Source organism: Orbicella faveolata, unplaced genomic scaffold (assembly GCF_042242905.1).
Source record: "Orbicella faveolata isolate gen_17 unplaced genomic scaffold, um_ofav_v1 contig_47, whole genome shotgun sequence".
NCBI lineage: Eukaryota > Metazoa > Cnidaria > Anthozoa > Scleractinia > Merulinidae > Orbicella > Orbicella faveolata.
Window position 1 is genome coordinate 21628587 of NW_028301577.1, and position 15682 is coordinate 21644268.

A 15682-nucleotide genomic window follows, 5' to 3' on the forward strand; every position below is an offset into this window, starting at 1 on the left:
GTTGCTTGTGTTTCTAATGATGTGTTGCTCTGTTTCGTCTAATTTTTGTCACAGAGTGTTGAAAACTAAAGTAAATAGGAACTGATGATAGCAAGCCGACTCAAACCAAATTTAAAGGGCGCTGGTGACAGCCAATGCCACCGACAAAAACGTTTTCTACAAGTACCTTTTGAGGGCTCTTGTCCGGTTTGTCCGAAACTTTGAAGTACAAAGATTGAAACATCTTATTAGTCTACATCAACGATATGTTATTTTCTGTAAGCTAGGAAAGAGACCTAATAGAAAAAATACTTTTTTCAAGTCAACTGACAGAAGGTGATGCATCCTTAATGTTAGTGGTTTTAATGATTCATTTGTTGAGTGATTTTCGCTTTGTCACGTGCAGAAATTTCCCCAAAATTGGCCAAAGTGAGAAATTTGACATTTGTAGTATTCTGAATAAAATTAGCGTCAATATTAATTCTTATTGTGCCTTTACTTTTCTAGAAAAATTGCAATTAATTTTTGAGAGATTCGCAAGCAGTACTTGTCACTCAAAACAAGTAATTTTTTTAAAAAAGTAGCCTGCAGAACAGGTGGATTAGCGGGGCAGAAAGCGAAACTCGATACACGAGCGCGAAACGCTTTTTCGTCGCGCGCTTCGCGCTCGTGTATCGCGTTTCGCTTTCTGCCCCGCTAATCCGCCTGTTGCAATTTTGTGTCTATTTTTGAAAAAGTCTAGAAAATCTAAAAGTAAATAACAAATTGAGCCGCCTATACTAGTAGACTATTTTATAATTAATCAAAACTATAACAAAATTCTCCAACGTGATTGGCTATCAGCAGCCCGATTTGAGCATTGATTGGACAGTGTACGCGTCATGCTTGTAATTGGACAGTACGCGTCATTTTGTGCGCGCTGTTGCGGTGCACTTTGTTGAGTAAACTGCTGTGTTTTTCAGCATTCATAACGACGTTTAATCGTTCAGCGCTCAATCGATGGTTTGTTCGTTTCTCGAATTTTGTCATAGTTTTGATTAATTGGTAACAGGACATCGCGTCGTCCAATTTTGTTAATCACTCGTATGATTACAGACCGAACTGGACTCCACTCAGTCCTATTACCATTATTAATAGTTGCATTGAAGCTGTGAGATGATTAAGGTGGTACACTCTTTTTACAATATTATTTTTACAATATTGCTCGTAATATCGCTGTAGTATTCATCCGGCTGTTGTCATTTACTAAGTTGCGGCTGATAACCTTTTACTTTCGGCAACCGCTACTGAATGTATATTTTACAGTAAGCTGTATAGACTTCTGCTGGGATGTATGAATGGTTGCTGATAATGATTTCCCCACAACTAACTTGAGGATGTTCCTGAAAGCCAATCCCAACACCACGAACCAAATATGGGAAGGGACATCGGCTCTGAGGCTGGGACTCCACTCCAATCCGGGACTTTATAACCCATGGGTGTGGTCCAAGCATGTTGAAGCCCTGCACCAGACAACTTTTGTCGATGTTGGGTGGAGTCTTAATGGTGGAGAAGTCTGCTGCCCATGTCTTCTTCACTCCACTGTGGAGAGCGGAGTAAAGCGATGGTGCTGTATAATTCATTACAATCGATGTTGCGTTCCTTGAGACATTTTCTTTAAAGTTCATTGTGACACAAATCCTGGTGAAACTGCTGAGCCAGTATGCTGGTAATTTAACTTGTTTTCCCTTACTTAAAACCCATCTGACTGAGGCTCTCTTGTTGGTCCAGCGACGAGAATCATAGCGGTACGAGCTCTAAAATGTGAGATATACTTACTGTTAGTTATAGTTTCATTGGACTTCATTGAGGTATCCGCGGTTAAGTCAATCATGGGTTCGAACAGCAATCTAAACTCGTTGGGAGTGAATTTCGAAAGTAGGCAATCACTGAGTCGCAGACGATTTTCTTCAGCGCATTGACAATTTGATTGACCCAGAGCACAGACATGGCTGGGACACGTACTTAGAATGAATCCGGCTCAAATCCCTAGGATTGTCCTGCGACGGACACCACCTCCAAAAGGAAACCTGGTTGGCACAAAACCACCCAACACCGAAGTTTCGTAGCTGAGTTCCGTGAGGCAAAACTCCAATAGGGCGAGGCACAACTTGCTACACAAAATACGAAGCAGTGGCGAGGGATTGTTAATTGTTGACTTAATTGTGCGCCAAAGGGGACGAAGAGGATTAGGTATTAAGTAAATAGTGGAGCAAAGACTTCCCAGTTGGTTATAAAATTAAATAACTACTTATTAATCGAGAGTGAGGTCTTTACGTGAAAATATCAAACCGAGACCTTGGTATTGTTGCTAGCGATCGAAACTTTAATACCTTGTCTTTGTCACCTTTGATTTTCATCACCAGTTCCCAGGCTCCATCTCCACATCCTTGAATTCCCTTCATTTCACACCATCTTGGCCACGTGATATTACTGACTTTCATGTTGTAAATACCAGTCGGGTTTGAGCTGCGATGAAAAGAGTGTTATCAGCTTGAGCATTATTTCTGATTTTACGCAGAAAAGAGTTCTTGGAAGGTATGTGACCGTGTGTTTGCGAGAACGAAACTTCTCAAACTTATTTTAAAATAATTCATTAAGTTTAAACAAAGCAAATCATGACTGTGATGGTGTTTGGATATTAGCATAGCTTTCTACAATTTTATTTCTCCGTTTTCTCCTTAGTTTTAGTTTCGATTGAGAAGATATATCAAGCACTCGAGAACGTGTCTGACAACATTTCCAAACACCTTGAAGTTTGTCAAAAATACTGCGCCTCACGTCGTATTTTCAACTCCGTTCGTGGTGTTTAAAAATGTGGTCAAACGCCCGCGATATGGTTAGTTTAGAGCTTAGATCACGTCTTTTTTTTAAGTTGGCCGCTGACCAAGTGCCCCTTGCGAATTTACGCTGGGAATTCCTAGGAATTTATTCTTAGTAATTCTTAAGAGTTCCTAGGAACAAAGGAACAAATTTTCATGGTAATCGAGAAATGGAATTCCTAGGAATAGCATATTTGCACGTTGTCGTCATTTTGACTACAACTACCAGAATTCCTTTCGTTTTTTCTCTATGATTTAAATTTTGGATGAGGGATGAAGTATACAGTAGACATGAAACTTAAGTCTGGAGATAAAAGTTGTGGCCTTAATGCCCACATTGCCGGTATTTATGGCGGAGCTACTGCGCGCCGAAGGCGCGCGAGCGGAGCCCCATACCTAGGAAAATTTGTAACCCATCAATCTGAAAAAATTTGGTTATCGCGTGACTGTCCGTACTTACGTCCGTCCGAACGCCAATTACCGCTTTTCATGTGACGTCATTATTTTCCAAAATAAGAAATTACCAATCCCTCTGACGTTTAAGTTTCAGCAGACGTAAGGCCCTCTAATAACTTGACGTTTCGCAGCGTTTAAGCTCGACAGGGTTCCTCATTTTGAAATAGGGCACGTTTGAATTTCCAAGTTTATGCGTTGTGTGACATTAAAATGGTGCCCCGATGAGACTTTCGAGTAGGTCAAAAGATGAGTTATTGCTCAAGTTTTTGCTAACTAAACAGTTGTTGCTCTGTAAGAGGTGTTGATTTCAATGTGTCGGAACTCTAGAGTAATAACTTTTCGTTTCAATGGCAAACCTCAATGACAGATGTTTCTATTACGTTACGGCCGTCATGTTTGTGTCCCGCCGAGGGGCACAAACTTGGCGACTCCATACAAAGCTCTATAAATTTGAGTGAAACACTTCTCCGCGGAATAGCGGGAGAATGAAAATCCGCACAGACCTTGGCACAAATCTTGGCGAGGTTGTTTATATATCAATCATCTTTCATATCCCAGCTTCTTGACTTAATTCATTGAATGGTTACGATTTTTATTTTTGATGGCGTGACACTGGAAACCAGCCATAGAAAACTAAGAGAGTAGCACCATTACCATAGCTACATCTTTGAATTTTGGCATCCACGCTATGGTTAATTGATAGCTGTCACAACAAGCTATCTGCTGACCAGTATCACGTGACCATATCGTGGGCTCAGGTTTAGAGCTCATCGAGGTTGCGTGTTTTTTGAAGTTGACCGCTGACCAGTTACTGGGTTTCCGATTGGATCGTGGGCTCAAGTCAGGTTATTTTTCTGGGGGAGAAGGAGGGCGTATATACTCGCAAAGGCAAAATTTTAGCGCAGATAAACCCCTTGCGCGTGGTTGACTTTTCTTCTTGCACAATCGTCTCTTGGAAAGTCCCTGATATATTGCGTACGTAATTTCTACGAGCATTTCTCAGGGGCACCCAACGGATCGTTTCGGTAAATTGTCTGTTCGGAAGGCCTTTAATCCCCTCTGATTTTCTTGAGAGAATTGGCACCTCGCACTTTCGTGATATGAGAAATTTAATGTCTGTTGTTTTCGGACTGTTGAAAATGTCGTTTTGAGTACCGAAAAAAGGTCAGCTATCATTTTCGGAAAGGCGATAAGACCTAAGGTTTTCGGGAAATGGACAAAAAAGCCCTAATAAATTCGAGAATACTCAAGTTCCCCTAGAATATCCGAACAGATAAAAATTTTTTAGTGCAACCTAAAATTAACCTACAGAGCTTTAAAAGTACTCCAGATAGCCTAAAACAGCATCTAACAGCATTAGAGAGAAAACGGTCGTTGGGTGCCCCTGATTTCTGATCTCCAAGGATAAGACCCTTGAACCCTCTGGATTAAACAGGAGTGAAGAAATTTAATCTATTAATTTTTTTATGTATCCGCTTATTACAGGTTTCATTTTTTTCTTTTGTTTCTTTTGTTTCTTTTGTTTCTTTTTTTTGTTTTTTGCTCAGTCAACCAATCGTGTCACATATTTCCTTTAGTATCATTTAAAATTTTGTAACCGTTTTATCCATATCTACTTAGCTTCAGTGTAGCCCCTGAAGAAGCTTAGTTCTGTCTAACCGAAATATTGGGCATTAAATTTACCCTTTTCAGCCGTCCGGTCAGCCTTTCAATTGGTTTTGTAGTTTGTTAAAATTTAACTGGAAAAAATGGCAAAACCACACGCTGAACAATTATATGCTCACAATTGATCATTTTTTGAGTTTCTGATCCAAGAAAAAAATGTTCTATTTTTCCTTTATGGTCAGTTATTGCAATCAGGAGCTCCGCTTTTTTATGCTTGGCTAAATCTATATATTAATTGTAACGGGATCAGATTTGCAATAGGAATCAGTGATTAGACAAAAAAAAAACACTATGTAATGGAAATTCCTAGAAATTCCAAGAAATCAACTAGCCTCAAAAAGTCCATCGTCATGCAGAAATTCCCCCAAAATTTCAACCCTTGTTAAGAACACCTCAAGTAAGATTCTTGAGAATTCCTAGGAATTCCAGGCATCGAAATTTGTGCAACGTCTAATTTTCAAGAATTCCCAGGAATTCCAAACTTATGCAACTCTGCCTAATCTGCATAGTTTGGAGTTTTATGGGAATATCTGAGAATTTCCAAGGAATACCAAGGAATTCCTAGAAATTCCCAAAAAGCTGAAAATTCATTCGCAAGGGACTGGTTTACGATTGGATCGCGGGTTTAAGCCGGGTTAACTTGTTTCTCCGCTTTTAGGCCTGGCTAAATATATTTATTACAGTTATTTAACCATACCTATTTTTTTGGAGAATGCTGCTACAAGAAGGCCGGTTGGTTTTGTTTTCTTTGAGAATTAAAAAAGACAATTTCGGTTAGCGGTTACTAATAGAATAGTCAAAGGTCTTTTCTTTTCACGCTCTATTATCACATTCATGATAACGACTTCAGCATTATTAAACCGTCTGGATCGTCGTACTCATGTTAATTATGATCAACTTCGTTATCATTATCATCATCAGAAACATTTTTATAGTAAACATTATCACTTGGGAAAAACAAAGATTTAAAAAAGCCTCCGTGGATAAATAAATTGTTGTATCTATCTATACGTCTTTCCTGATTACCGTGAGCAGTGCAAGGCTTGTCCTTCTCCACTGAAACGCAGTCTTGTTTGCTGTTTGGCGCAATATCGACCTTGATGGAAAAAAGTATACTGTCGGCGTCAAATGTCACTTAGTGTCGTTAAAAAAGCATAAAGTAATTAAAGAACAATCAAACGATTGATCAATCAGTTAAATGGTGGATATATGAGTCAATCAAATAAAAGCAAGCAAGTAAGCAGATAGTGAGATAGCAAAAAAAACAATTCATATTTACATAAAAATATCTTTTACATAACTTATGTCTTCATCAAAGTAGTAAACAGGTTTGCTTACATATATTAATAGCAACTCCAATATTGTGGCTTTTACAAGTTTTGAACATAGGTAGCCATTAATACTTTTTTTCATTTTCCACCCAGAAGTCATATCAAAACACTGACAAAAAAAAAATAATTTCATTCAGATACAACTATTCACTCGTGCAAGCCTTGCGTGCCTGGGTTTTCACCATCTCGTCAGACCACAAAATTATCGCATACACACCACACCACGACTTAAATTAGGTCACGTGGTACGTTTGTATCACGTGATCCACGTTTTGTATAACGTGAGGTATAAAGAGATGTCTCTGAAAAGATATCCTGTGGTTCTACAACAAACGAACCAAACTCGACCTAGATGAATGCCAGCGAAAGTAAACGAGTATTCCAGGGCCGGGTTGTTCGAAAGTCGGTTAACGCTAGCACAGGATTAAAAGTTGACCGAGAAATTAATTCTTTTCTGGAATAAAAATGTTTCACTGGTTATATTTTTAGCCGAAGTTTAAGATAACTAAAGTTCAAAACTGAAGGACAACCAATATAAACAGAAAACCTCGCCGAAAAGTTAAAAAACTGAAATTACATTTCTCGCTAATCCTGGGTTAGCTTAATCGGGCATTGAACAACCTGATCCAGGAGACAAAGAGAAAATGTGGAAAGGTTCTTGAAACCAACAGCAGTACCAGCAAGTAAGAAGGCCAACAGTGTTATTGTAACGAAAGGAAACTGTTTCTTTTCTTAAATAGAACGAAAATGATGAAGAGGTCCATTTAGTTTTTATGAAGCTGAATCAGGTTTCACTGAGCGATGGACGGACTGATTGACTGACTGGCTGACCGACCGACCGACTGATTGACTGATTGACTAACTGACTGATTGACTGACTGACTGATTGACTGACTGATTGACTGACTGATTGACTGATTGACTGATTGACTGATTGACTGACTGATTGACTAATTGACTGATTGACTGATGTTACTTAGCTTCTTACGTAGTTACTCATCTTATCTTTTCTTTCTTATTTTAACATAAAGAGTAGGGAGACTACTTTGTAAAAGTCGGCAAAGGTTTCCTTAGTCCTCCTTCCACATTAAATATTGTTACTTGATTAAATAAAGGGTATTGATCAGAAAACAGAGGGAAATTTACATTTACAGACAATGCGAGCAATCCTGCAGTTTCTTTAATATCATAACCTAGGGAGTAATAGGCCCTCATCTCCAGTTTGCAAGATCCGGTCACATGGTACAAAATGCCACGTGCTGGTGAGCAAGTTCCGCAGTGGGACTTCCAAAAAAAAAAGAGGTACAGGTGGACTGGTACGAGTGGCATTGTTTTGGAAGTCCCACTGTGCAACTTGCTCACCAGCATGTGTGATTTTGTACCATGTGACCGGATCGTGCAAAGGGCCTATGATGTCATACAGCCCGCATGTTGATTGCATAAAACACTCTAAAGCATGCACACGATGTCTTAGAATGCAAATTAGTATTAGTTTGCAGTTTCTCAGAAAACTTCTGTGTCATATCGTTCATGGTTCAGTTACACTTTTTTCTTGACAACGTTTTTCAATTACTTGTTTAAATAGATTGGCGTCTGTAGAATATATTACCTATTCAGAAACTTCACACGTTATTAATGAAATTGCTTTTCGCTAACTGAAAATAAATTAAGTAAAAGAAATAATTTGTGCTCTGTAAACGTGTGTAGAGGCAAGGACATTGGACTAGACCAAATTTTCCATCATAATTCACTGTTTTATCTTTATTTCTTCGGTTTCGAATTGAATCCTGTTCTGTACTTGAGATCCACATACTCCAAAAATTTAGACTATCCAAATTTAATTTTGATAATTAAACGTTTGCTAAGTAAAAGGTTCTATGTGAACGTAATGTTCATTACAGTTTTAATTGAATGATCACACTGAACAGGGTTTCATTCGCTAACTAAATGTAACATCAATTGGTCATGCATCATCTGTCTAATTCACAGTGTGACAGAGTTAAGGAAATTACGGAATAAATTGCAGGGGTTGATGTTATGATTTGGTGGCCAGTCATAAATTGATTGCGCTTCAGACATGCACGAACAGGTGATGAGATTTCTCAGTTTTGCACTCTTATGAGAAAAATTAAAACTTCGAAATTCTATGGAGGTCATTGAAAGCAATACTTTAACTGGTAATTAGCCATTAGTGTTAAAATCCTAATGATGTATCAAACGCATTGCACTCACACTTTCTTTCATCGTTGCCTACCTTTTCCAGAAGAATCTTTTCTGACTCAGGCTCTGCATCGTCCTTTCGGTTCAGGTTTTCTGTCGCTTTCACGAAAGAACACTTTTTTGAATCTTTGTCAAACAACGCGTAGTGACACACAATGGTGGAGCTGCACATTAAAGCGCAACTAAACTCATCGAGAACCTGTGTAGCTATTGTAAAATCTTCCGCTTCATCTACACTTTCTTGAGATGAAATTTTGAAGTATGAAAATCGAAACATCTGCATCTGAACGCAGGCAAGACTCGCCAATAAAATAACGTGAATTTGGATGAGTAACGTCATGTTGATTAGAAACGTTTCAACATTAGTTTTGATCAGCTAAGAGAAACACATAAAACAAATAGACACTTTTTGAGACAACTCGGCATACGAGCCACTCTAGGTTTAATGTCAGAAGTTTTTATGAAACATCTGTTAAGTACTTGAGGGGGTCTCACATCATCTGCATAAATATCACATCGTACTCCCCAAATTGACCAAAATTACAAATTTGTCATTGAAAATAATCTGAATTTAAACTAGGGTCAGTTTGATTATTACTTTAATAAGTGCAGTTAAATTTTGCAATTAGTCTTTTTCGCAAACAGCCCTAAAAGCCGCTTGTGTTTCTGACGACGTGCTGCGATGTTTTGTCTAATTTTTGTCACAGAGTGTAAACTAAAGTAATAGAAGCTGAAAATAATGTGCCGACTCACACCAAGTTCAAAGCTCTCTTTTGACAGCCAATGCTAATGACAAAAACGTTTTCAAGAAGTATCCTTTGAGTTGCGGGCTCTTGTTCGTTCTGCCCGTCTCAGATGAAATTTTAAGTCAAAACGTCTGGTAAGTGTAGATTAGCGATATGTTATTTTCTGTGAGCAAGGTAAGAGACCTTACAGGAAAAAATACTTTTTTTCAAGTCAGCTGTCAAAGGTGATGCAACTTTAATCTTAGTGGTATTAATGATTCATTTGAGTGATTTTCGCTCTGTCACTACAGGTTAAGTACAAGTACATATGCATTGCGTTTTCAAACATTTTCTTCAGTAGACGTTTAATAAAATTTAAATGTCCTGAGAGAAAACGGAACAATACCAGGTATTCTTTTTTGCTCACTTCTAAAAGGGCGGTTTCGGCTAAACTAATTTAGGATTTCTTCATCTAAACAGTCCATATTGCAAAAATTTGCAGGGCCGAGTTCTTCTTCGACCAGTTCGATAAATTTATGAACTATTTTACAGCTACTGAATTTCACCAATACAGACATATACTATGGTGGTTTAATGCGACACGCCAAAATCGTATTAAATCGTCTGCAGGTCTATAATTCCAAGCTAACCTCCAAAAAACTAGAACGAATGGACATAACGTTCGTTTGCTCGATAAAGGAAATGAAACGTGAGTGAATTTATATTCCTTGTTAAACATATCTCCTGCTTACAATAGTCACTCCTCTATTGTGCCCCACTTCTACTTCAAAATTTCCTTAAGTTTGCGGAGGCCGACTATATATTATCTGGCATTGCCGGGTTTACCAGGGGTTAAAATAAGCAAAATATGGGGAGAAAAAATATAACAAACGCAGTCAAGCAATTCTGTTAAAAGGTTAACAGAGAAAAACAAAATTAAACGTGTTATTCATCTGGCCCCAGTTGTTCGGTATGTCATGATAGTGTGCTGAATTTGTCTCATCTTTCAGTGTTAAATAACAGATGAAACATGAATAACAAAAAAAAAAAGGATCTGTGAAAAGAAAAAAATGACAATTAACAATTTGGTAGTGGTAATTAGAAGGTTTGCATTCTAAGATCATCTGAAGCGCACAAACCCACCAAAGGTTTTTGTTCATTCATATATGCCCATATTTACACTTTCCTTTGATAAATATTAAAGGATGCACCTACAGTATGGTTCCGTTTTATTAACAAAGCCACAACACGCTTGATCGCGTAGTGGGCATGCCTATCTATACTGTTCGACAAGTGTTGCTATGAGGGCTTTTAAAAAGTACTAAGAATTGTCTCAATGGTCATCTAGCCCAGCTTCTCTACCTTTATTCACTGGTATTTTTCTTAGTTGTGACTTGGGAATATATTTCGCAGTATGTCCAAGACAGCGCGTCGAATGTGTCTCATCTTCCAGCAGTAAATAACAGGGTTTAACGTTGAATTTACAAATAACAACGTAGTCGAAAAAATGAAAAGTACTTTTACACCGGTATTTAAGCCAGAGATTTCAACGACAGCAAAAATACAGAACTGCGGGAAATTACAGAGCAAAAACACCAGATACACGTAAAATGTACCGACTGCAGATTTTTTCAGCCTATCAGCATTTGCCATTTCGCCATTCTGTGCTACTTGTTGCACTTGTAGGGCATGAATTTGATTTCTGTGGCGCCGTACAGCTAAATAAATCTTGTAGTAAAGCACCGCTGAGAATACGAGGCAAACAACTCCGATAACGGGGACCAATGCTTGGGAAATATCGGTGGAAACCCGCAAGCAAAACAACGAAAACAATGCACTGAACAGCCATATTGAGATTACTACAACAACAACTCGCTTGTGAGTCACAAGTTCCTGGTATCTGAGATGTAGGTGCACAGCCAAGAATCTGTCCCCGCTTAGAGCCATGACTCCGGAAAATGACGCTGCGGAAAATAAATACAAGGTAAAGAGAAACGCGGTTGAGGCAGCATCAGTTGAATTGTCACGCTGCAACCACTTTACCAGTAGCCCAAAGTAGAAAGGCTCGCCGAGTAAACCAACACCAAGATCAGAGATAGCAAGACTCAGAAGCAATGCTCTTAGCGGCTTAGGTAACGATGAAGTTTTTCTTAGTGCCTGGATTGTGACGCTGTTGAAGATGATGGCGGTTATAGTAAGGAAAGCGTTGAAGACACAGTTAACAATGTACCATGATCTTAAGTTTTCATATTCCGTACTCGAGGGCTGGTAGAGCAGCGCTTTGCCAAGTAAAGTATTTTTCATCATCTCGTACGTTTTCAATTCGAAAACATGTTCCGGTAAGCTTCTACTGATCGGCAATACTCCACTAAAGAAGTATCCGCTGGAAAATGTTTGGAAAGCTTCGTTCCTAGAAATTTTTCCCTCAAAAGCTGTTTGAAATTATGAAGTCATCAATACAATATAAAATATATGTTTTGGGAGTTTCAAATTCCCTGTATCTGCCTACACCAGATGTCTCACATTTCATCTTTTTAAACTGGTAGCTATGTTAAAAGCCGGTACACTTCAGCAACCTAATCATAACTCCATTGAAGAAGTATTCGCTGGAAAATGTTTGGAAAGCTTCGTTAGAAGTTTTTCACTCAAAAGCTATTTGCAATTAGAAAGCCGTCAATGCAAGACAAAATGTATGTTTTGGGAGTTTCAAATTCCTTGTATCTGCTTACACCAGGTGTCTCACATTTCATCTTAGATAGAAATAAGATAGAGATAAGATAGCTTTTTTTAAAAGCTAATTCTAATAAGCTTTTAACTTCATTTGACGTTTTGCCTGACGCATCAAGCAGGACGTCGTTAACTTGTGGCTTGGCTTTACTCTTAATCACGAACAAATCGAATTCTGTGCCTTAATGCATATTTGCCATTGAATGATCAGCTGCAAACCTTTACCACAAGTGTAAACAGAACCTTAATTTTCAGTATTTTTTTGTAAATTAGAATACGATGAATTAGGTTCAAACGGCTATCTTTAAAACGGGGAACGGGGAATCGGAGAATGGGAATGGGGAATGGGGAATGGGGAATGGGGAATGGGGAACGGGGAACGGGGAACGGGGAACGGGGAACGGGGAACGGGGAACGGGGAACGGGGAATCTTTAAAATGGGGAATCTTTAAAAGCGGGAATCTTTAAAATGGGGAATCTTTAAAAGCGGGAATCTTTAAAATGGGGAATCTTTAAAAGCGGGAATCTTTAAAATGGGGAATCTTTAAAAGCGGGAATCTTTAAAATGGGGAATCTTTAAAATGGGGAATCTTTAAAAGCGGGAATCTCTGGGAATTATTATTCATTGTAATTATATCGCACGCTAAAGCATATATGTTTAGCGGGCTAGTTAAGCGGTTCAAATCTCGATGCTTACTCTTTGAGATCTGCTACACCGACCGAAGAATTGATCGGCCTGAAGAATTGAACTCCGGACTGTGACGTTTTTAAATTGAGTTTCGCAGCGATAGATATTTGTCCTAGCGTTGTCAAGTACTACTGGAAAGACATGCTACTTAACTACAAAAATATGGCACGCACAATGGGTTCTTGGTTTTGTGATAGACTACGCTTGAATTTCTAAGCTTTGCGTGACGTGACATTTACACGGCGGCCGAGAGAGCTGTAATGTTTGTTAAAAAGGTGATGTACTTCATGCAAATTGGCTATCTGAACAGTATTAGAAAAAGTACTATTGTAATGGTTATGATTTTCTCACGCTTTTGTGGCAAACTCGATGACAGATGTTTCTGTTGGTTTCCGGCCAGCATGGCGTCTCCATACAAATCTCTTTAAATGTGGTAAAAACGTTTGTCCGTATATCTTGCATAAGAAAAATTGCTGTGATCTGAATCTAGGCGGGAGTCTTAGCATATTTACTTTCTTTCTTTTCCCAGATTCTGTACTTTATCTATTTAACGGTTTTGATTTTGATTTACTTTTATTCTGATGTATTTTGAGTGGCGTGACACTGAAAACCAGCAATACAGTAACTATATCCCGAACGATATGCCGGCGGTATTCTTTGACATAATTTATCTTAGTTTACTTTTTAAGTCAAGAGTTGAGGAGAATTTACTATTTCATGACAGTATTATAAGCTATCTGACACAGAAACTCTCATCGGTCGGTTGTTAGATATTTTGGCGGGAATTTCGCGTATAATTCGTCATTGTGTGCTTCATCATACCTCTTTCTACGCGATGCGTTCTTCCGAAGACAACTTCAAAATACTCATTGCGTTTACTTCCAAGAAAAAAAGAATCGGTCGCTTCGAAGATCTTCCGCAGTTTAAGTGGACTGATATCGGCAGACAAGATGTCATCGGGCAAGGGTCATTTGGAGCCGTTTCTGTCACCGAATACACAAGGAGGAAGGACGGAGATTCGGCCAGGAAAGGTGAAACGGTTGTTGTTAAGAAATTGCTCGGGTCTTCACTCGACTTCATCGATGCGTTCGCCAAAGAGGCTAGGTTGTTGTACGACCTCAAGCACGACAACATCGTTGGATTCAAAGCTGTATGCCACGATCCAGTGGCACTTATGCTGGAATATGTTTATTTTGACCTTAGCGTTTTCGGAGGAGAAGGCCAGGTCAGCTCACTAAATGATTTTATGGCTTGCCTTGACACCCACAATTGCGAGGGTATTGAAGGATCCTTCATGACGAAGATCGCGTCCGATATTGCCGCTGGATTGCTTTATTTGCACGAAAGAGGGATTGCCCACCGAGATTTAAAACCAGCCAATGTCCTAGTGAGCAATCACCATTACCGCGAGGAGGAAGATCGCGATAAACTCGCTTATGCGTGGAGTCACCAGCCGGTTGTATGTAAGCTGACTGACTTTGGTGAGAGTAGGTCATTATTTCTTCAAACAAGATCTGTGTACCAATCGAGAACCTTGGATATTGACAGGGGGACTGTACCCTTTATGGCTCCGGAAAGACTTATCGGAGGTGACATTTCACGTGGGGGAGCCGCAGTTGAGGATTTACTGCGCGTGGGCATGTGGGCCTACGGGATGCTGCTTTTTAATTTATTAAACCCCTGTCTTCATCATCCTTTCCAAGAAGTCCTGAAGAAAGAGGAAAATGGTGACACCAAAGAAAAGATTATCCGTTTCCACCGCAAAGGTGAAAGGTTAAAGCAAACTCAGAAGTATGCTAAGAGATGTCAATTGGAGTGGCGCAACGTTTGGAACGTATATGAAGCCTGCACAGTTGTCCAACCGTGTGGAAGACCAGATGCAACAAACGCCCTACGGTTGCTCCATCAAGGTAGTCAAGTCGGTTGGCTTCAGGGATCTATTCTCCAGGAAAGATATGAGTTTCTTATTTAACCTTTGCGTTAATGTACCCCCTGTCAGGCAAATTGATGTTACCATGCCAACCACAAATAACAAACACTTCTCTGTGACCACTTCAACTGTGCACCGTTTCAGCATTTGTATATTGTAGTTCTTCTCTTTCTTCTCTCGTTTTGCGTTACGTTTTAATCAGTGTATGCAATTTATTAACTGCAAGATAGCAGTTAATAATAAATTAATGTGGTCATTGCGATACGGGTAAAAGACTTGCTAGTAGCTTGGGAAGAAGGGGTCCTAAGATGCTAGACATGGTCGTTAGTGGAGGTCCAAAATGTGCAGGAAAAAAACCAAGCAAACGGAAGAGGACAAACGCCAAATCTCAGCCTGTCCACGAAACCGCTGATTTACTTGAAGATCCGTCAACGCATTCTCCTAAACATGCTAAGGACGACTTCCATGCACTTCACGATCAGCGCCCCTCGATGGCGTTCGCCAATCAAATACATGCAATGCATGTAAATCACCAAAGCAGTGGGTTAGCAACCCTGAACCAGGGCCATACCCCACCAGGCTTCGACTCAAGTTCAGCCCAGTCTTCTGCTCCCCATAACCAGATCGGTTTGAACAACATTTTGCACTCAGCTAATGGTCTGTCAAACGGTGGTTTTCTAGCAAGTCACGGTCAGTACCCCTCTTCATTTGATAATCAAAATATCGCATTAACAAGACACTTGGGGGGTCAAAACCCCAGCGTCATTTACTCAAGTCAACAGCAGCAGTCCTATGCAGGTCAAGGTGTTGGAATGCCGGGTCCAAACACCAGTTCTTTCCAGCTAAAGTGGGTAGCAGGTACTAAAGTTACACGATGTTATGGGTGCGGTGGCGACATTCAGAACCCTCCTTTGGGAGCACCAGAAGATATCGTTATAGTGTATAGGGACATTCGGCGATATCGTGATCGATACACTGGTCAGCTACACTGCACAGAAACGCCACAAAACGTCCATTTCCATCTTCGCATTGCCTGCGTGCGCGCGAGATATCCCCATTTTACGGGAAGTTGCCTGTCGGTTCCAATGGAATTTGCAGTA

At 39.6% G+C, this 15682-nt stretch overlaps 2 protein-coding genes and 1 pseudogene across 2 annotated transcripts; 1 reads left to right on the forward strand and 2 right to left on the reverse strand.

Annotated features, from left to right (window-relative positions):
• Positions 1–705: 705 nt before the first annotated feature.
• Positions 706–8857, reverse strand: LOC149097626 (uncharacterized; annotated as a pseudogene).
• Positions 8858–10449: 1592 nt separating this feature from the next.
• On the reverse strand, positions 10450–11626 carry LOC149097627 (histamine H2 receptor-like). The gene has a single exon (XM_089279918.1). The coding sequence runs from the start codon at positions 11542–11544 to the stop codon at positions 10621–10623; it is 924 nt and encodes a 307-aa protein (XP_089136044.1). The 5' UTR covers positions 11545–11626; the 3' UTR covers positions 10450–10620.
• Positions 11627–13234: 1608 nt separating this feature from the next.
• On the forward strand, positions 13235–14703 carry LOC149097628 (tyrosine-protein kinase JAK2-like). The gene has a single exon (XM_089280490.1). It carries the CDS (start codon positions 13488–13490, stop codon positions 14622–14624), a length of 1137 nt encoding a protein of 378 aa, XP_089136616.1. The 5' UTR covers positions 13235–13487; the 3' UTR covers positions 14625–14703.
• Positions 14704–15682: the final 979 nt, after the last annotated feature.

Coding starts and splice junctions, on each gene's coding strand:
- LOC149097627 (XM_089279918.1), bottom strand. CDS start 11,544: ATGATGAAAAATACTTTACTTGGCAAAGCGCTGCTCTACCAGCCCTCG.
- LOC149097628 (XM_089280490.1), top strand. CDS start 13,488: ATGCGTTCTTCCGAAGACAACTTCAAAATACTCATTGCGTTTACTTCC.